The sequence below is a fragment of the Pagrus pagrus genome (genome assembly GCF_965226575.1).
Source record: "Pagrus pagrus genome assembly, chromosome: 4".
In the NCBI taxonomy this organism is placed as follows: domain Eukaryota; kingdom Metazoa; phylum Chordata; class Actinopteri; order Spariformes; family Sparidae; genus Pagrus; species Pagrus pagrus.
Window position 1 is genome coordinate 16,795,402 of NC_140188.1, and position 23,119 is coordinate 16,818,520.

The following is a 23,119-nucleotide window of genomic DNA, read 5'->3' on the forward strand; positions in this document are numbered from 1 at the left end:
ATTTTACTCACTTTCCTCTTTTATACTGATAATTTTATCATTTTTTCAACATCATTATCACTACCTGTGAATGTAAAGACCCAAATATTGATTTTGTTGTAAATATAATAATTTTCTACAAGAATATCCATGTTTAGCATTTCTCGTCAAGGCTTTACATTTTTACTAAACGTAATATATTTCAATAAAAAGCAGAGTAAAGTAACAAATATTAAAATTTCACATTTTAATCTCAATCTGCCGCTATATTTAGTTTCCCTTTTGCTGTTCTTGTCCTTTTTATTGTTGTTAAACTAAACCCCTTCCTATTACTGCTACAATAAATGGGAAATGTTTTGATCCATGAGGCTTTGTTTAAAAGACAAATTAATTTAAATAAATAAATAAAAACTACTTCTTGAGTGTGTGTATCATCTTGTAATCATAATTTAATTGATCCAACTTTAGATTAATAAAATTCACTCATGCAAAGGTTTGTCCCAATATACAATATATTGTATACATATATTGTTTAGAGTACATTGTAATAACTGACCGCTTCAAACAAATAAGCAGGACGACACAGATGCAGATTTTCTTCTTTTATTATATCGCAAACAATAATGACATCCAGGTATATTGTTAACAGTTTGCTGAGTGAAGAGTGAGACCATAGTGGCGAAAACATCATGAGCTCTCCTGTAGGAGCTTGTTGTGCAGTCTGAAGCCCTCTGATGTGGTTCACGGGCAGATTACAGAGGACAGGTGGACTTGAGGCCGGAGGAAACGACCCACAGACAGTCAAAACCTGTCTGTCAGTCCCTTCACACACCAGACCAGAGCAGCACAGGGATTGCTTGGGACCTGTGAATGGCAAAAGGGGATTTTTCTTCAACAGGGCACACACTTGCATACAACACCAGCAACTGTGTTGTAGCTTTTTCCACCGGTTCTTACAAAAGAAACAGAACACACATCGTCCTGACCTTTGATTAAACACCTTCCTTGAGTAAAAACCAAGGAAGGGAAGAAGTTTTTCATTTACATTTAATGGTCTGGCTTGTCATAGCGTGATCCTGAAGAGACTCATTTTCAAAAGTTGGTCACACAGTGCTGAACCAACAAAAGGAGGCTGATTTATCAAGCTAAACCAGATTGTACTGACAAGTGTCTCTATTTTTGGCTTCAGCTAGAACATTTAACACAATGGCATCTTCATTAGCCATGCCAAATTGTACTACAAAATCAGCTGATTCTCCACCCAAAAGGACAGGGAAAACAGCTTGTAGAAAAAAATAAGACCTTTGTAAGGGGGGCACACACCAAAGGGAGACATGAGTACTATTCCCTGAAAGAGTATAGGTTTCTCCTTTGGGACATCTTAGTCTGCCACAATCCCAATGCATTTACAGAAATCACACACACAACAAAACCAGCCTTTCTACAACCAGTGAACAGAGCTGTCTGAACTTGTTAAGCTAGCCAACCAAGGACACAGTAATGTATAAGCAGAAGTTTGACATTTGGGGAACAAGGCTTGTGAGCTTTATTACCAAGAATTAGATGAGAAGGTTGGCAAATCTCTCTAATATCTGTATGATAAATATGTAGTTGGAGCTAGCATCCGGTTACTAGCCAATGAGAGATAAGAGTAGGGCAGGTCATGATCTTGCCGCTCTGGGGGGTGAAATGGCGTCCAGTTGACATATACTCCAACATCTACCCACTATAATACAGCATATTGCTGTTTTTACACTTCATTTTGATACGAATTAAACAACCGAGATACAATATGTTGATTATGAGTTTTATATGTGCTGGCAGACCGATTTTGTTATCATTATATAGCTAGGCCAGCTGTTTCCAGCATGTATGCTAGGCTAAGCTAACCAGCTGCTAGCAGCAGCTTTGTATTTACAGTACAAATATGGGAAAGGTATCAATCCTCTCATTTAAGTCTCAGCATTAAAGAAAAATAACCATATTTTCCTAAATGTCTACCTACATTTAGTACACAGAGACACTTCTTCACCTCATTATTAAACCGACTGGTCTCTGACAGGGAGGCTCCAGTGTTTAAGCTTTTTAAAAAGTATCATTCTGACAGCTCTGCCTCCGGTGCAGGTTTACATGCAGCAGTGCTACATCAACAGGTCACATTAGGCTCACAGTAGCCACTAGCAGGAGCTTGAGCAGCAGATCACCACATCCAGTACACACAGGAAGAGGAGGAAAATGTGGCAAAGAAGCAAAAGGTAAGAAGATCAGTTAAGCAGTGGAATTCTTTATTAGCCAAGAACTGCATTGGAATGAAAAGGCTAATCAGAAATTATAGGTTTATGCATTTTATCAACATCACTAAATCTTAATGTTGTCTTTGGTCATCATTAAACGACCAAAGATTCAGTGAAAACAGGGATGTGCAAGATTAATGAATCACCTTGTCAGCTACAGTTAGAAGCAAGATGTTTCATTTCTTTTATGTCCTCCAAGGGGAGTGGAATGGTTGTTTCTACAGCGTGGACTGGTTTACAGTTATTTTCCAGTCGTTCCAAAAAATCTTCCTGTTTTACAGTTTGAGGAAAGCCACTCAGAAGACGTTTGCATACATATGAGGTGGTCTGAGGTGTCTGTCTGTAGAGTTCCCAGCTGCTCAGGCTTTAGCTTTCTCCTCCATATATCAAAAAAAACAACCTCAGCATCAGACCCCTCTACAGACAAACACCATCAACAGATCACTTAGCATGTCTGCTGCTAGCATTTCCTCACTAACCCTAAATTCCCATCCAGTTCATCCTTTAGTGCGATAATACAAAATTGCCAAATCTCTTAATAACAAGCTAAATTTACATTTCATATTTTCACAGAAAACTGATTTTTTTTCTTACTCAAAACCATTTTTCATTAAGCAGAACATATATTTCTCCCCTCAGAAATTAGAGATCTTTGCACATCCCAGATATCAAACCCAGGGGGCTCACTTTGACTCCTCATCATGCCTTTATGTTTTCTCTTTAGCGGGTTTATCTCACACAAGGCTCGTGCTTGTAGTCTTCAAAGGCGCCGTGGGACAACTGAGCATCTTCTGACTACATATTTCCTATGGTTCACCAAACCCTGCCAAGACTGACTGGTCAGGGGACAAGGAGTGGACAGAGGCTCCAGTTCAAGTTGGACATGCAAGGTTCACAGGAAGTTGACACACCCAAGGTCTTTATCAAGTGCTTGAGATTAAACGGGTGTAATCCCTGAACTCTGCTCAGGTGTTGCTGTAACCCAGGGTGCTCACTGACGGCGAAAGCCAAACAAACTTGCTCTCTACATTTGGGCTTCTTGTGGTTATCCACACAGCCACTTTTATTCTTCTCTGCAGATTCATTAAATGGGATAATTTATCTAAAGCCTAGCAGTGGTTCATGTGCCACCATGACAAGAGTACAAAGCTGTTTTGAAGCCCCCGAGGTCCAAGGACAACAGTTTGAAACATTCGTATATACAGCCATTAAAATATTACCTAGTTCCACATGAAGAGAAATGGTATGCACACTTGAGAAGTGATGTTATAAAGCTACAGATTATTTAAATAACAAAGCCCCACAGACAATCGTATCTTATCGCATCATATATGCTCTTCCTGCCTTATCTCTCGAAAGTTTCACCAAGCTAGGCACCAACAGACTACGACAGTGAAGGAGAGAAATAACAGAAAAAAAAATCCTAAATAAAAAAATAGACAAAAAAAATTTTACACATAAAGACACTGTCATTTCTTAAATTATCGGTTTTTAGTGCCCTACATTTTACACCCAGTCAAAAACATCTGCCTTCGGGTGGTCGGTAAGGCTGCGTGACAGACGGCCAGCCCCGTGGTAAACCTATGGTACTTCTAGACGTTATGTAAATTTACAGTATACAATTTTGGATTACCATGCAAGAATACTTTTTTTGTGTAACATTTAATAGCTCGATCTACATCAAGGAATTTACATAGAAGGACAATAGTTATTGGACCAGAGAGAGCGATGGGTAAATAACCATGGTGGTAAGTGCAGCCGGAGGAGATGATGATGTGCAGGTGAGGTTTAGGTTAGGTGAGGGGAGGGGGGAGGTGGGATGAAAAGGGAGAGGTGGGATGGCAGGAGGAGGAGGGGAGGTGGGATCCAGAGGAGCGCCTGGGTAATTGGGGTGGTGGTCCAATCCTCCAAGGTCCAAATCAGCGGCACTCCCACACTTTTACTGTTTGATCTACACTCCCAGTGACCACGTAGGGAGCAGCCTTGTGGAAATCTGTGGAAGAGACAAAAGATCATCAGAACAAAGCAAAGGAGAGGACATAAGCTCTCCTTAAGATGAGAATTACTGAGGAATTAATACAACAAGACTTCTGCACACATTTATCCCAGTAATCTGGACGGTATCCTGGCTTCAGTCTTTATCTACAATTTTTTCAAGGATGCATTCATTGAAAATAATGACTGAACATTTGCCAAAAAATAAGAGAGAAACGTGAACTAGATCACTGGAGCAATGTGTAAGTCAACTTATTGATTGGCCAAATTGCTGACAATTTAATTGCAGCGTTTCATTCCTTTGAGCCCTTGAAAAAAAACCTTGGCAGCAAAGATGCATCCCTTACTACCGATTCGTTAGGGAAACACCAAACCAAAAAAACCCTCCCAAAAATGAGCCAACATGAAATGATGTCAGGGCAGGCTGAATGAAGAGGGGAGATGGTGATTCAGTCTGATTATCAGGCTGGAATGCAAACACATTTGAGCAAAAGCGCTAATACTTTTTAGAAAATGGTGGAAAATAATATTTTTTTCTCAAATGATTTCAAACAAAGGTGCTTTGTCTTTTCCACACCTCTCCAGAATTCATCACATCAATAGCTCACAGCGATATCCTCTTTGGTTGAAGCAGGATTTAAGAGGACTGGGTTTCAAACGGCTTGCCAAGGAAAAGTTGGCTGAAGAGCTCCTCAAGAGAGTTCCTGAGCCTTGATCTGCTGGAAAGCTGCACATACGAGGAGGGGGAGGCAGGAAAATCCTCAAGCGCTTGTCTACCTCTTAAACCCCAGCTGCCAGCAACCCTCAGGACGCTCTGCCGGTGGAGAAACTGGGCTCCTTTACAATTATTCAACCTTTGGCTACAGCAGATATTTGTGAAACCAGCTCCACTGTCCAATGAGCGAGAGAGGTTCCTGCTGCACCTCAGGAGACCAACTGGCCAAACAATAACAAAAATGAAGCTTTGTTTCAGGAGGTGAGGGGCTGCTTACCCAGAGAGGTAACAAAGTGTTCGTGGGCACACAGGGTTTTCATGCAGCGCTTGTTCTTGTAGTCCCAGATCCTTAAGGTCTTGTCATCTGCACAGGTCACAATAAACTTGCCTCCAGGGTGGAAGAGGATACCACGCACCCAGTTGTCATGGCCAACCTGTGAGACAAATAGACGCTGCTAAAGACACCAGTTGCAAACCAATGCATCACATTCATGAGGCAAAATGCTTTCACTCTTGACATTTTACCCAAATATTCACATACACATACAAATTATGAAATGGTTTATGTAACAGCTGTTAGCCTAAGATGGTCCTCACCAGTGTCATAAGGCACATGCCAATGCTAACATCCCACATCTTGATGGTTTTGTCTCTGGAGCCAGACAACAGGAAGGGGCCTGGCTTACCACTCTTCTTGGACTGGTTAGACACAAAGACAGAAAAATTAAGTATGGAGAATAATGGTGCGACACTTATACAACATGTGTGTAATTCTTTCTTTGTAGCACAGAAATACTTCTCTAAAACATTAAATCTCAAAATCAGGCAAAAATCAAAGACCAAATGCTTTTAAAACCTAATCTAATTTTAAGGAATTGTACGACGGCCTTGCATCAACTCCTGTTTCACTCAAATGGAAATAAGGCACACTTGAAATCCATACATCATCCGTCACCACGGGGAAAGAGATCACTACATTAACCACCAAGTACTGTTAACACATAACAAAGGTGTGTAAAAGCTGCTTCAGGCACACTGTAAGTAACAGTCATTACAGTCATTACATGCCTAATAGATTTTACTGCATCAGTGGAGATTGTGTTCAAACAGGCTGGCAGGTGCATCTGAGCAAAAACCGGAGAATTGGTGAATCTACATTTTCAACTGCTGTGGTCTGTGAATGCATTCACAAATCCACTATCTTCTGTTTTTTCTAAACATAACCTTGCTTTTATGATTCTGTCTGTACAATTTCTACAAACAAAAAACCTACTGAGAAACACTGGACAACACACTCAACTTTGTAAACTGACTTGTTTTACATTTCATTAAATTCCTTTTTCACTTTCTGTGCCATCTACCTTTTAATTTGTACATTTTCATTTGTTTCTGTCATCTGTTTTTAAAAAAATACTGTGTACAGTTGTTTGTCTAGAAGCAATACAGCAAAACAAAACTGAAACAAAATCTGGCAATCACTGCACATCTTTGGGACAAAAGCTGTCACTCGGGCATCAGGTCTCCATCAGTAATACGTAACATCTGTGCATGTTTCAATAAACCAAACAACACCAGCGCACCCTGTTTTTCACCGCTCACAGGTTAGACTGGGACAACTGCTGCAGGGGCAAACATTGTTTTAATCTGACAAGGCTGCAATTGGACACACTTGAGATCACAAGGCATGAGGAGGGAGTGTGGGCTGACTCTAGGTCATGCTGATATTCCTTTGGTGTATGCATGCACACACTCTTCATTTTCAAGCTTTCAAGCTTTCAAGCTTCACGTGGCTGTGAGCCCCAGCAGTGACGTACAAGACTCACTGACATGGCTACGCATGTAGAGAAGGAACATACTCATCTGATAGTGTGCGAAAACCACATTATAATCAGAGTTTGTTTGCCATGGCGCAAATCAATGACTTTACCTGTTTGGTCTGTTTTCATTCGAGGAAGTTTAGCCAATGTAATCAAGTGTATGACTGATTAAGAATATACTGTAGTTGGTGCAATGAAACGCATGCAGAGCTCAAGAGATGTGGCTCGCGATGCCTCCAAACCCTAAATGTCTGAGCGGTCCTTTACCTCGGAGCCTGTGGCGTCTTGGATGGTGGGGTAGGCGCTCTCTGGTGCCCAGGAGATGCACTCCACCACATGTTCGTGCTCCCGTAGTTCAGCCTTGCACTCTTTGGAGGCCACGACCCACACGCGCACCGTTTGGTCATTGGAGCAGCTGGCGATCAGTGTGCCGTCCTGGTTGGGCCGCACCATACGGACCCACTCCCTGTGGCCTGTGAAGGTCTTCACACAGTAGCTGATGCACAGAAAACAGCGTTGTCAGAGTGGATGCGATAAATCAATCTGAATATCATACTTAAATAGAATAAAGTTGTTTTAAGGGTGTCTTTGGAGGGTGCGTACCCAGTTGCCACCTCCCACATTTTTATGGTTTTGTCCCTCGAGGCAGAAACAATGTAATCTCCATTGGGCATGATGCCTACAGACGAAACGTTGTGGTCATGTCCTAGAAAACAGAAAAGACAAAAACAAGATCAAAGTGAGAACGAGAAACCATCATAAAGCTTTCTGAGCAACGAAACGCAACACTTGAACCTAGATTAAAATGTAATCTAATCATTTCAGATGGCCACACACAATCTCTTTAATCAACCCTTCTTGAAACAGAAGAATCATAGGAATCAAAACTCACCAACGATTTTTTAGAAAACCCGCATTCAGCCACCAACAGCGCCAAAAAACTATGGGTTTAGCCATAATTAGCCAATTAAATGACAAGCAAGGCAGCCAATTTGCTGGGGCTTACTTTGTTCCGCGGAGAATAAGAGATGCCTAATTACCTAGACGCTAGGCCATATTTAAGCTGCTAAACAGATGAAGACAACAGTAAGTATACTCTAAAAGGCCAGCTTAACTGTGTGTGTATGTGTGTGCGTGCGCAGGCACATGCCATCAGGCTATAATAATGGGTGGCAGCTACACTGAAAAGTGCTATCTGGTGCTGAAGAGGATAATTAAACTGCTGTCCAAATCGGCACTAATCTACTTCACCAGTTGGCCTTATGTTTTTTTGAAGATGTGAAAAAAGGAGGAGTGGATGGAAAAAAGGAGGAAAGGGTTGAGTGTATGAATTAAAAGTGAATGGAGTAGTAAAAGGAAAGATGGAGAGGAAATGGAGGGTAAAAGAACTAGACAGCAGGCTCCGTGTAATAGACGGTGATCTCTGCACTTAAATGTTTTTCTGCACAGTGTGAACGCAGCTCGTCTGTTTGAGGAAATGTGCCAGGAGCTCACACCCTCATTTACAACTAAAACGATTCACAACCAGTGAAATCTGTTGCTCACTTGCACAAAATGCAGGATTTACAACTACAGCATAAACTGAATAAAGCCAGAGCGTTTCTCGTCTGGGCACTAAGTAGGCTTATTTATTTCATGGATATTCATTCATGTCTGCTTCAAAGTCGGACTTTAAAGGGACACTTCAAGCACATGTGGGAAGAGGAGAAGAAAATGAGCAATGCTGAGGCTTCTTATTGTTTGGGCTGCTGCTGGTTGGTTGATGGGGGGCCATCTCGCAAATCCAACAAAGAAAAAAATGATTCAAATGCTAGTTCTCAAATCAGCAGGGCCCAAGGGCACATATAGACTACGCTGCCATCATTTACTCGGCAAACGGTATAAAAAAGGGGGGTGTGCCACTGCTGATGACATGACCAATGGCGTAGCAGCTTTCCAGAAAAGTACAAAAATAAGAGAAACATGATTACAGGAGAGGAGCTGGATACAAGTGCCAGGAGAAGTGCACTGTGGTGGAGAGTAGTCTGGGCACTAAGAGACACAAGATGGCTAAAACAGTCCATTTTTCAGAGGTGGTCGTGAATCTGGGTGCTGTGAATTGGAGCAGATTGAGGCTCATCAGCAGCATCAAATGTGATAACGAACAGCATCTGCACCACCTGAGCCCTGCGCACAGTCACAAGCTGCATTCATACAGCAATAACCACAACAGAGCACAATCTCAGAGATAACACAAATGGTGGCAGCTGTGAAACATAGCTGTAAATTGTTCTCTACTCGCAGGTTTTTTTCCTTACTTGCCAAAAAGTGGTCATAAAAAAAGTAAACGTCCAGATTATTTTTTTACACAAATAAGCTAGGGTGGTAAAGTGGGCTGTTGGTTAGACAAAAGAAGGAATTTGAAGATGTCACTTTAACCTTTTTTACAATTTCTTGACATTATATAGACTAAACAATTAACTGAATAATCAGTAAAAATAATCGTTAGTTGCAGCCCTAAAATAAACAGTTTTATCTTCTTACCATGCATGGTCCTGATGCACTCAAAGACTTGGAAATCCCACAGCTTGATAGTCATGTCTGCGGAGCACGATGCTAGCACTTTGCCGCTCAGGTCAAAAGAGATGTCCTGGACTGAATCTGTGTGGCCCTTCAGTGTGCGTTCAAAGTCTCCTGTCTCATAGTCCCACACCTGCAGAGGAAAACATATTCATACATCAGCTTGAGGGAAATCTATGTATAGGAGAATGTACACATTTCATGAACAGCCATACTGAATATAATCGTCTGTATATCACTGTCAACGCACTTCTGCTGTTCATCTCAAACTGAATCCCTATCCAAACCCCGGCAAAGCCCCCAAATGTCACATCATCTGTGGCCCCATGTCACCTCATCTCTCAGCTCAACAGCCAAAACAAGCCGAGAAGAGAGAGCCAAGCTGTTCAAAGAAGTCACATCACTGTCCCAACAATAAGATACACTGATGGAGGAATGATTAAAAATTATCATGCTACAATGGCATTCGTCTTCGACTCATTACAGGCCTCAGTTTGCAGACACCACACACTCTTTGTATATTGAATTACAGAATCTGTGACGTATTACTGTTGCTAATGGCAGGGACGCATGTGCCAGCATGCTGATTAGGGTTACAGTTAGGCCTGATAAGAGAAGAGAGACAGTTTATTGTGTTGAGTACGGTGCTGCCAGTGGGAGTACAGACAGAATATGGAGTGAACAGTAGTAAGCCTGATTTTCTAGCCTGAGAAAGCTGTTACGTCTCTGGCTTTCAAGCAGACAGACGGTTTGTCACGGAGGGATAAACCCTCCTTGGGTCCCCTCTTGGGGTGAGGGATTTTGGGCAGACGGTGACAGGAGACCCCTCCTCGCCTCCCCCCTCCCCAAAGGAAGCTACAGACAGTGCAGATGGCTGCAAGGTACAAAGTGCAAAGTGGGGGTTTATCCTGGAAAAGATCAATGCAGTTAATGTGTTTGGAGGTACACCAGGTTTAAAAGACTACACACATAAAACGGTATTTAGCAGCAGCATCTAAAGCACACATAATCCATTAACTACCTGTAACTCAATGCTGTGTCACCAATGATTCCTACTGGCACTCCTCCAAAACAAACATGCCCCGTTTCAGGATGATTAATAGTTTACTTTCTTCCAGGGAAAATGCCTTAAATTTCTCTCATTCAAAGGCCAACAACAATAAAAAAAGACTTCCCTTGGATGTGCCATCCATGAAGTAAGCAATAAGTCATCTGACGCACAGGCTCTTTGCCCTTGTTTAAATTAACATAGCCTCTGGTTTACATGTCTGAGTGAGCACAGTGCTGCACCCCGGACCTGCTGATTTACATACTGTGAAAGGTTAGAGCTGTTCAAGGTACCATCTTGTCATGCAAAGATCTGCCACTTTTGCAGAGGAGAGAGGACGAGGAAAACAGAGGGGGAGGATGACGAGCAGAAAGTGGCAAATTAAAGGAGCGAGCGACAACGCAAACATCAACTTTGTGGGTAAGATTAAGAGTGTTGCATAATCTTTCTGCATAGCTTGGAAGCTAAATACATCCACAAGCTGCCACAAAAATGCAGTCGCAAATTAATAACGTTGCCACCTCTGTACAGATTGTTGGAAGTTGACATACAGAAATACCAACCAACTGTCTTTCAGGCCTGGACAGGTTACTTCCTGGAGTCTATTTTGGTTGCCTGGCAACAAGATCCAACCAAGTAATAGTCACCTAAAAACCCTTAAAAACTGGAATTTATCTTTTTTATATGTCTGTTTATTATTTCATGATAGATTAACAAAAACAGTGACGAGTGTCACAATTTCTTGAGGCCTGAGATGTCTTCAAGTTGCTTAATTGTCCAACTAGCAGCTCAAAACGCAAAGATATTCAATTAACTATCAACAACGACAAAGATGAAAGCAAATGCTCACAAGTAAGAGCCTGGAAAAAGTTTAATAGATCCTAGCAATCGCTACTGCAGCCTCTCTGTTGCCTAAAAATACATTACATCAACAGGATGGATGTGTGACAAACTACTGGCTGATTTGGACAAAATCAAACAAAAACACCTGTCCTCTCAACAAGAAATAGGCTAACATGAGCACAATACCGGGATGAATGAATGAAATGAATAGAAAGCAGCTCAGTCTGATCATCAGGCTGGGCAGGCTCACTGGCATGAGGTGGAAAGCCGATGAGCCTCTCAGTCAGTGACAGAGCGTCAAGAGCACGAGGTCTACTCCTCTTAAAAATTTAACAGAGCTGCTCAGGAGGAGAAAAGTAGGACACAGGGGGAGCCAGGCCAGGCCACTGAGAGACGAGGCAGCCATGAAAGAAGAGCAAGAAAGCAGGGCTGAATTTAAGATTTCCTCCTGAGGGATGGATAGCTCCGATGGAGGGTAGTCATAGTGGGGCAGCTGATGCTCTAAGTGGAAGATAAATGAGGCAGGATGCTTGGAGGCGGGGTCGCAGTGGGAGGGACGGGTGGGGTTGGAAAAGGAAGAAGATGCCAAAACGGAGAGAGGAATGCCTGCTGTGTGGGTGTAGCTGAGGAGATGTACATGTGTCTCTTATTGTCTCATGAATAAAATATGCAGAACAAACAGCTCAACAGAGTATTGGCATTGTGCAGTGAGGCAAGAGAGAGCTGCTGCAGCAAAAATAGCCCAGAGACAGACAACAGAGTTTATATATGGAATCTAGGGATGCACAGACAACAGAGAGAGAAAGATGTGACATACAGGGCGTGTCTAGAAAGGAGCGTTATAACAGCGAGTGAGGGAGAGAGGAGCAGCGTTCAACAGACTGAGCAGAAGCTGAATGTGGTAGAGCTGAAACCAAGCTGGAATAAATTAAAAAAAGACCACTCTGTTGATTTTAAACCTGCATCCTATTACTGTGATGTGGGGAGGACGTGAGAAAACAAACACACTGATCTACACCCTGTATGTCTTCATTTTTAGTTGGCTAATAACCAAAGATGAACAGAGGAAGCTCCAAAATCACACATTAGATATTTTTATGTAGTCTTTTTGTCTTTGAAACCATTATGTGCAAGGAATATTATGTTTGAACATTTCTCCCAGCTTTACTCCAAACATCTTCAATGAGAATATTAGCATACTCAAATATTACCCACAGAGCCACAGCTGTGCTGTCTGTGTAAGCTGGGTAAGCACAGAATAACGGTTTGTAGAAATTGTTTTAGTCACCATTAGGTTATATCTAAGATGCATATTCTTTTTAAACGGGCTGTGGTTAACACAAAAGATAAACTGTTCAACACCTTGTCTTGTGTGACTACTGTACATATTGTATACTTAAGCTCTATGACTACTTAAAGGTGTTTACAAAGTGACAACATATGGACTGACATAACTCTGATCGGTTTTGTTGATATTGCCTGAATGACTGGCAGCACACGCTGAATTAATGAGGTTGTTTTGCTTTGGTGAGAGAGAGGAAAAGGATTGGAGAAGGTGGTCAGTTTATCCTCTAAGTGGAAAAATGGATATTCAAGAAAAATATTCAATAGTCATTTTATCGAGTAGATGAAACTGAAAAGAGTGCATTTTAATCAGCGTGCCTGCGGATTGTTTTGACAACTCATCCATCACCAGGGTTCTCAAACGAGTCGACCAGATGTTTCTGACTTGCATCAACATCTATATTCACAACCGTTAAAACTGCTTACTGAATAACCTCACTCTAAACCCAGCTCTGCAACACATGATGGCATCTGTGACCTCAGTTTGACATCAATACTGTTGTCTCATCTTGATTAATGCCTGACATGTCAGCTGACACTGTTAAGCTAAATTATACATTAATCTAAAACAAATATATAAATCTTATCCTTATTTCTAAATCTGTTGCCAAACCTAACATAATCTGTTTATTATGATGCTTTAGTTCAGCAGTTACATGTCCACAGTGAAAAATTTCCTCCAAACCAAAGATGTTAGATAAGCAAGGCAGCTTTTCATCCCTGGAACACTGAAACCTTTCATGGTCATCATGAGACTTGTAAAAGGGTTTCATCTGCTGCTACTGTGGCTTTGAAACCTTGACGTACTAAGAGGTGTACGTACATAAAGATACATACAGTAGGGCATTCATGACTACTGCATTTTAGTAGTAATCAATTCATTCCTTGAAGTAGTCGAACAGTCAGTAGGAGATTTATCATGTTTTCTTTTCACCAAATAATGATCACTTCTCATCACAAAGGTCTCAAATAGAACCAGTGTAGAGTCCTCAATACAACAGTGATACTGTTTGACTGCAATAAGGACTACTGCTTTCTAGAAGGGATAGCGGAGGTCTTTCCCTCTTGAAATACCTTAAATTCAGCATTATGTCCAAAAAGACACATTTAAATATATGTTCAACAACGACCGGTTGTAACAAGGCCATCTCAAAGGCTCTGAACAGCCTACCATGATGTACTATGATGCCACATATTACCGTGCTAAACTCTCAAATAAACCATTGGTCTACAACAACGCACAGTTTTGACTCCTGGTTTTTGATAATTGACTAATTGATTATTCTGAGAAACCCCATGAAGTACATGGTTATGTTGAACTGGAAACACACATCAATAGATGCACACAACAGATCAGTTATCTGATCATGTGCAAAGTGGGAGCACAACCCTGCAGGTTTATACTGGAGATGTTCAGCAGAGATTTCACCCAGTTGCACACCTTCAGCCCAAAGACACTAATCAGTGAAACCACCTGATGGAGCTTTTATTTGGAAAAACCTGCAGACTCTCAGATCTCTGCAGGGCATTCTTGGAAAACCCTCAAAACCATCTCAAATAAGAAAAAAGAAAAAGTAAGAACATCAGTTCCCCCGGGCTCTGCAACACATCCATTGTCAAACCACCATTCCCACCATCTGGCTGCACTCACCTTTATTGTTGCATCCTCAGAGGCCGACACCATGACACTGAAGACTGGGTGGAAGATGACGCGGGTGACTGGACTGCGGTGGCCACTCAGCGCGTACCTTTCTGGTGGGCGTGGGATCCACTCTTTGGGGTCGCGCTTCTGAGTTACAGGCCCACCAAGGGTGATCTCTTCCTTCGCTTCATTCAGTTTGGATTCAAGTTCCATCACCTGTTCGAATGTACAGGTACAAGTTAGCAGCGAAGAGGAAATATGTAGAAATGTGCACATGTCTGGATAATTGCTCCAGGAAGCAGTGATGTCACAAAACATTCACAAGACTACAATACCCACAAGCATTCTTTGAGCAGGAAAAAACTCCACAAACCTTCTTTTGTAATCTGATGACTGAGGTCCATTTCTTTTCCAAAAGGCCAGCATACTTCTTATCCAATTCTTCATTCTGTTGACAAAAAAAAAAAAAAAAGGATATCAGGCAAACATGCCAAGAAAGCCAATCAAAGTCGTGGGCTCAGCATAATCAGTGAGGCCCGTGGGAGGTGGGCCAGCTGGGGTGGCATGCTGAGGTCTCTGGCTATAGTAAGAAAGAACAGGGAATTATTTACACACCCCTCACAGGCCAACACCGACTGCCAGACACCGCCAACCTACTGTACGACACACACACACATAAACACACACACACATAAACACACACCCTAGTCCTAATCCTTCTCACACAAGCTAATCTCCTGCAGACAAGAAAGGCTTAGGCAGCTTACAGCCACACACCCGGTACTGGAGGCAGCGGTGGAAGTTAACTTGTGGCAGTCCTGGCAGACGGAGGCCTGATTCCACCTGCAGGCTAATACCACGAGCAGCCCACTAGTTTTTACATAACAGACCTCATGGCACATACAGTCTGATTCTTACTGCCAAGACACAAACAAAACAATGTGGTGGCATGTTTTCTGTCACTTCAAAATCACTTCATCGTTTCAGTCATTTTCCAAGCAAAACTATCAAATATTTGCTGGTTCAAGCTTCATAAATGTCAGGATTCGCTGCTTTTCTTTGACATCGATGTAAATGAAGAGTTTTTGGGTTTTGGACCATTGGTTGGACAAAAGAAGCTATCTGAAGACGTCACTGTGGGCTATTGAAAACTGGGAAGAACATTTGTTGCGATTTTTAAAAAATCTACTAATAAACTCAATAAATAAATACATTCTTACATTATCGTCAGATTGATCAATAATGAAAATAATCGTCAGTTACAGCCCTATTCATGAAGGTGTCATGTTAACAATTACTGTAATATAGAGCATCTCCTTTCTCTGAAGTGAAAGAACACAAGCAAAAATAATAACAAAATAAAGTGTGGCTTTGTTTTGTTCGTATTATCCTTGTTTTGGTGCCACTGTGTGTTTAACAATGCCTTGAGGCTGTTATTAACTATCAAAGCATCAAAAACCCACATTGACAGACAGCCACGAGTGTCAGTGAGGGAGAAAATTAGCGTTGCGCTCCAATTTCACAGCTAGCTCCTCAGCCTCGGCTGGAAACAAAGGCAGACATCCTCGAGGTGTGGAGAGGTGTAGGCATCACCACCGGCTATATTTAACACTTCTTAAAGAGAAGAGGTGATTCCTTAGACGAACGTGAGGTGTATGAAAAGACAAAGACGTGAAGTGAGGCAGTGCAGAGAAATGGAGGAGAGAGAAAACATACAGGGAGAGCATGGAGCCCAGTATGGGCAAGTCTGCCATCATCTAATCTGCCATCTGCCTGGAGACGCTGCCCATTACACACACACGCGCACACACACACACACACACACACGCACATGGTGCCAGACTTAACTGAAGCCTGGCAGTCTCTTAACAGTGGGTAGTATCAATGCATGTGTGGGTGGGTGTGTGTGTGTCTCTGTCGATGCAGGTACGTAGATTTTCTGTTATGAATCAAATAAAAAACTAAAGCACTATGAAAACCTGCTAGTGCATGCAGCCTCACAAACCATTAACCTTAAACTGCTACTCAAGCATCCACGAAGAGCCACGGTAAGAATCATTTGATTCACTCAAAACAAATCTAACCACATTTAACATACATAAACAAATGCCTTAGTAATGAACTTTTGACAATGTGGTCTCAAGGAAATGGAGCTAAAATTTACTTGGTGGAGCATGGTGCTGCCAAGGAGGTGTGTGTGTGTGTGGCTGAGCGCTAATACCCAACAGGGTGCACCTATCCCTCCGTGCCATTCATCTATTATTCAGCCTGCTTCCATAGGGCTGCCACAGAGAAAACGTCTGGAAGACGAGCGAATGAAGACACGGAGGAGAAGGGGGTGGGGTGTCATGTGAACACAAGGTGAAAGAAGAGGTGCTATAGAGAGGCAGGGGGAAATTAGACTGAGATGAAAAGAGTCTTAGATGGAAAGGATATGGATAGAAGCTCCTGTATCAAATTTTAGGGTCCGCATTTGTTCCACATCTATGCTTAGATTATCCAAGTGTTCAGACAACAGCACATTTTCTTTCACATGTTGACTCTATACTACAGTACATTTTTAATGAAATAATACCATGACTATGAGCTTTTAGTGCTGACTTCCAACTTTGAGGGTGATCAAAATAGCTTCGGTATAGTTTCCCCCATTTTAAGACAACGGGACAATGATGCAAAACAGAAAACAAGGTAACCAAGGAGTGTTATGTGGCTAAGCATTAAATGTTCAGCCACCTGACCTACAGTGAATATGACTGAGCATGTGTTTCAGACACTAAAAGATCATATTGAAACCTAAAAATCCCCACAACCAGCAAAAAGTAGACCTGGTGGAGCATCACAACGGTCTGCCAGAGTCTGCACTAAACTAGACAGCAATTGATTGCAAAGGATCTTTATTAAATATGGCTTATTTTACTTCTGTTTTAATAAAAATATTTGTCCCCTAATGGTGGGAAAGTATGTATGTGAAAGGCCACAATCCCTATACTTTTATCTGCTGTGGATGTAAACACCTTAAAATTAAAGTTCATGCTGCCACAATATTTTGCACAATAGTTGTGTTTCATTTCAAACCCAATGTGCAGGAGTCCAAATAAACACAAATGTTACTGCTGTTCTGTTAATTATACAATGTTTTATTTGTTTGGCTTCTTTTAAGGATTATGCACTGCTTAAAAGGTTGAACTGGAAAATTCTGAGTAAGGGACAAGAAGAAAAGCAAGGGTACAAGAGGACAAATGGAAAGAACATGGCCGAGATGCAGTGTGAGGAGAGGCTGAAGGCAAAACATAATGATGCAGCATTTTAGTGTTATGCATACAAAATAAAGAGAGGGAAGACACACTTAATTAGGCACGTCTTTGCAATCTATTGGAATTCATTTTAACAACTCTGGTATGAGTTCCACCTTTATTAAGTTTATAATTATTAGTTTTTGTTGAGATGATCAGAAATGTGTAACGACAATTATATTTTTATCATAGAGCTCATAACTGAAGGCAGTTATACATTAGACGACATTACACTCACGTGTTTCTAATTTTTTGATCTCCCTGTTTAGATGCAGAATATTAGGAACACCTCTCAATATACAGACTTCAATGCAACATCATAAACACATTATAGGAATCATAAACATAGGAATTGCGCACAGCAGCTTTATTTGTATGCATTAGATTATACACGTGTACCTAATAAAAGTGTATTAAACATATTTAAAGCCGACAAATTCTCATTTTATCAGTAAAGTAAAGCCAATGATGTCAAAATAAAAACAGTATATATGTCACAGTGGTGTTTTAAATGTAACATTAACAAGTGGATAAAGGCTTTTCTCGACATCAGTGAGCAGGAGCATGTAGCATAGACCCCCTAATCAGACAGACCACAGTAATTGGGTGCAGGTGCTCCCGGTCACACTCATCAACATGTTGACAAAGATGACAAATGAAGTGGAAATCAGGGCATATTGTTGGTATAAATTGGTCTGATTGGCTGTGCGGATGTATGTGTCCACCCTTAATCTACTCACATTATCTAATTCCGCCTCCTTCTTGAAAGTGGAATATGCCTCTTCATATCCATTGGAACGTAGATAATCGGCTATCGCTCGATTTCTGAAACAGACAAAGAGGACCCGTAATTAGTTCTCCTGATTAGCAGACAAGATAGTTGTTAAAGTGCCACGAGACACGGCGTGAGTAATGGAGTTGTATTCAACACTGCAAAACAAAAGACAGAAAATGAGCATGTTCAGGAAACGTGCCAGACAAAGATTTACATTTTACATGCTTTTCACACATTCAGACTGTGTTATCACGCTTCTAGCTATATAATAGAAATGCTTGGCATGCATAAACACTTAGAACTACCTAAAACAATACACAGACAGCCTGCTGCATTTTCACATAGACACACACACCCCTCTCCGCCCATTTGACACAAATTGAGAACACATCTGTCTGGCTTCTATAATGAGCTCTTGTTGCTGTGGGCAAATAATGGGAAGGGATGACTCCCCATGGTGTAGATATGGGGAAAATGAGAGTCAGTGTACATCCTACCATCACCTCCATATACACAGAGAGAGACAGACAGACCGACATATCATGGAGAAACAGGATAAACCATCTGGACACTTCTATTTTACTCCAGTTCATCTCCTTTTTGCCTACAAACATGAGTAGATATTCAAAGATGCCACAGCTTTCAGAGAGGCTACACAAAGATGGTGGGGATGGTAGCAGAGGTGTGTAATTGTCCTATTATTTCAAATATGTCAAGAGATGTCAAGACAGGGAAGTCTGGAAACTACATAGGCAGAGCTGAAAGCGAGGAGAAAGGAAGCCATCTTTACTCTTCCTGTTTTTGTCTCCTGGGCTGCCATAGGGGAAACCCACACACACAGCTAACGTACACATTCGTACACATTCACACACATTCACACACACACAGAAGTTTGGTTTACGACTGCAGCCTCAGCAGCAGTTCAATTTACAAAGATTTATTAATAAGGTTCAAGTCAGTTAGTCTCAGTGGTTCAGACTTTTATTCTCCATCTCATTAGATTCTCATGAGGGTGCAGAGAAGTAAATTATTAGACTTCCTTTTTTTAATTCAAAATGTTCCATTTAACAGATAGTTCATGCAGTCTTGTAAGTCTATTTTTAGTAGAGTAAGGCTATACTTTGATTCAGGGTTGGGCAGTTACCCAAAATCTTCATATATCAACTTTAAGCACTCATATTTGTGTCATCATCTCAGTATGGACTTTCACAATAAACACAATGAGAATGGGTTGCAATAACCCAATAGTCTGGAATAATAAAGCCATTACAGAGGAACCACAATGCTGCCAAACACAGGGTCATACAGAGGCTTCTCTAGCTCTGGATACTCATTTGTGTTTACAATAGCAGTGGTTAACTATTCAGGCTTACCTGATTAACATAATTTAGTGAATATTCAACAGGAGATACATTGCTGAAGCTCCCCATGTGGACTTCAAACTTTATGAATTTATGTTCTGCATGTTTAAAGATGCATACTGAGACTTAAGAGTTAGCACTCTATTGGATAAAAATGCAAATTTAAAGTAATCCTTGAAGGGAAACTCAATAGTTCACAGAAAGCACTGCCTTGGCTGCCTTGTGTCTGGAGCTCCAGAGCTTGATGCATAATAAGGGCTACTAACAGGTCAGGATATCCTGACCTCTCCCTGCTGTTTAAATTTTGACCGTTTTTTAAAAAATGTTTTATTCCGTCTCTTGTAAGTCACCCAGCTTTATCATCACAAAGCAATAAATAGCTGGAATACTACTTGATTAAAAAGAAAGTCTTGATCCAGCAGTCAATGACCAAACAACAACTCATGTGAACACTGGTTATTTCCTCAGTGTTGGTTTGTGGATTTGTTCCTCTTTTCACTTTTCTCGCTATGCACTCAGTTTTTCTATTACTTGGAAAAAACATGACAAAGAGCACAAACAAAGACACTGAATTCATGAACGTCTGTTAAAAATGCTATTTCCACTAATGGTAATGCACCATTTCCTCGATTGCAGCCCTCCAGTTTTTTCACACACCGAACCCCACCATTAATGCCAGGAGAAGTCAGACAAGCTGTCAGGCAGGCAAGGCTTTGAGGTGCCAATATGAAGGGGGTGGGAGGTACAATCTGTCAGCCCAGCCTGTGCCCCCTGTGCCCTCTCGGTCAGTGCTAAGCACCGAGACCCTCGTCTCCTCTGCCCACCTGAATCCCCATGACAACAGGAGCAGTCCTTATTACAGCTCAAGGTTAGCAGGAGGTTATCTACTCCTCTGACAGCCTGCCTGCCGCAAGTCTCGAAAACTGGAGGGGAGGGCCGCGGTGTGCTAGCAAGTCTGGGAAAGTGTTTAAGCAGGTGAGGGGAGCTGAGGCACAGGGGAAGCTTTTATGTGGTTTGGGTGTGTCAGTAGAGAGTGTATGAGCAGGTGTGCTTACAACAAACCCACCAACTACATATCACACCAACCATTTACAGTCCAATTCAAAGTAGTACCAAGAGCTATCATAATTAGAAAGATTGTATGAAATTATGGAAAGGTATTGAATGGTCCTGAATTAGTCAAAATGTTTCTAGGTAGAACATGAAAAACGCACAAAACCAAATCACTTTGCAGCAATTTCACAAGTTACATAGAGCTCTATGGAGAATGGAAGCAAATGTGCGATTAGTTAACATTATTGTAGTCTTCTTTCAGTCTTGTACAACTGTAACAAACAGGTAGCCTCCAACAGTATATTACCTTATGCATTTATTAAATTGTGGCTGAGGCAAAAGTGAGATTGAGACAAATGAAGAGAAATGAAGCAAACAATTAACCATCTGCATGAACAGCAGTGTTAGAGTAGCTGGACACGATAATCTTTACAGTTGTAAAAGACAAAAGTCACTGTGTTGAAGGTTAATGCCTCACTTAATATGTTGCATGGTGTTGTATGCAAACCAGACAGTGGTGCAGTCTATTTATGTAGCTCCAGGGGATGAGTGAGTAATCATAAATCATATTTAATTTATTTTGAGTGTTTTTGCAAGAAGAATAGAGTACACACTAAATTATTTGGTCAAAACTGCACAAACAAGCAAAGGATGTGAACAAAATGGGGGCCGATATTTATATACAACACATCCCATTCCTGTTTTTAAGTGCATACAGTTTCAAGTATAAGCACTTAAAACCATAGCTAAGCAGAAGTGGACAATACTGTCAGAGTGGACATCTGTTGAAGAGTCTCAGTGCTGACATGAACACAAACTTTAGCCCACATGTGGCCAAAAACATAACAACAAACCACACACCAACAAGCAGTTTTACACGTCCAGTTCCTTAACACTGAGGAAAGGGGACGACAACAGGGGAAAAGATGTGTACGTATGTCGACAAAAGGAGAGCAAACCGACTGGTTTCCATGGTTACTAGCAGCCCACAGCTAGATGACGTGATGAGGAGATAGTGAGAAAGAGGGCAGGGCGAGTACGTGGACACAGAGGACAGACAGAATGGGAAAGAACAATAGAAAGCTTGACAGCCCATACTATAACTGTCAAGAGGCTTTCTCCCTGAGGACATCATGACTGAAAACTGTCCAAATCACCAACTATTCCAAAAGTACAACAGCAATCTTGAGTCATTCAGTCAAGATTAGGGTTATATCAGTGCTGTGGTCAGTCAGACCTCTAGTAAAAAGCTGCTCTCTCATGTACTATGAAGCCTTAATGGAGTGAGAGGGAAAGTGCAGCCGGTGACACAAACGAGCGACAGGGATGGGATGCATGACCTCATTCTTCTGAGAAGAGAGGGGAGTCAGCCAGTGACATCACTTCCTCCAATTCCTGCCTCATGGTCATTCAGTTTCACATCACTTTAGAGATGAGCACACTAACAGAGCCTCCACCTTTCCTAAGATTTAACTACATTCTGTGCAAAAGCAAAAAGCGTGACCAGTTTCAGTAACTAAAACATTGAACAGTGTTTAGCTCTTTGAAGTGTGCTGCATTATACATCAAGCGCATCTCATGTAGTTCAAAAGCAGGATAAGCTGTACCTGGTGGTGGCAGGAACGTTCTGTTTCAATGGTCACTGGATTATGATCCAACATTCACTCATGTTTGTGCTTTTTTAGCATGGCCACAGTTGAGCGATACCACAATAATACTGCAAGTTGAGTGAACACCTTCTCTGCAAAAGTGACTTAATGCTAAAAGTTATCAAACTCAGTCAATAATGTATTTTTTATAAAGATGCAAACCAAACTAGAAAATACATTTACTACTTACACAATACTAGATTTTTGGCTATATCAATTCGCACTTTTTTGACACTAAAGGTGCTTTTTAATGGCAAGTAGTTTCTGCTGTGGCTTCTGACCAGCAACGTCAATGTTCTGTGTTTTGAATTAGCGGCCTGGGTCTCGGCTACGTACAATCCTACCAGCCAGTACTCCTACTATCCACTATCCACCTAGTGTAATCTAATTGTGCAGTTAAACTGAGCAGGTTGCAGCTCAAAATAGAGGAACTGGTTCGCAATATATAATTATTATATCAAGATTTATTAACCAGCATCATAAAAGTTCTTTATTGCCCCAGGCTAATCAGACTTTGAAGCTGATGTTGAAATGTTTCTCTTCATTAATCTGTCTGTTCTCTGCTGGTGAAAAGGTGCATCATTCAGTGAACTCCAATACAGAAAATCAGGTCCTGTATTGTTTCCTGCATCGGTTTCCTGTCTGTAGTCGGAAAAAGTCGATCCATCAACTTCGACTGCTTCTGCCAACCTCGTCGGCACTGCTGCTGTGTTTACATTGATAACAATGGAGGCTGAGGTGACGGTAACCAC

General features: G+C 41.4%; 1 protein-coding gene across 1 annotated transcript in view; it reads right to left on the reverse strand.

Annotated features, from left to right (window-relative positions):
* Positions 1-568: 568 nt before the first annotated feature.
* Positions 569-23,119, reverse strand: part of LOC311256740 (lissencephaly-1 homolog) — a 38,183-nt gene continuing 15,632 nt past the window's right edge. The window contains exons 3-11 of the mRNA XM_084352024.1: positions 18,270-18,354; positions 14,610-14,684; positions 14,246-14,452; positions 9,324-9,492; positions 7,404-7,506; positions 7,068-7,296; positions 5,581-5,682; positions 5,261-5,417; positions 569-4,266 (exon numbers count right to left, since the gene is read on the reverse strand). Coding sequence (XP_084208150.1) covers positions 4,193-4,266; positions 5,261-5,417; positions 5,581-5,682; positions 7,068-7,296; positions 7,404-7,506; positions 9,324-9,492; positions 14,246-14,452; positions 14,610-14,684; positions 18,270-18,354 — 1,201 coding nt within the window. The 3' untranslated portion in view covers positions 569-4,192. The remainder of the gene's footprint in view (positions 4,267-5,260; positions 5,418-5,580; positions 5,683-7,067; positions 7,297-7,403; positions 7,507-9,323; positions 9,493-14,245; positions 14,453-14,609; positions 14,685-18,269; positions 18,355-23,119) is intronic.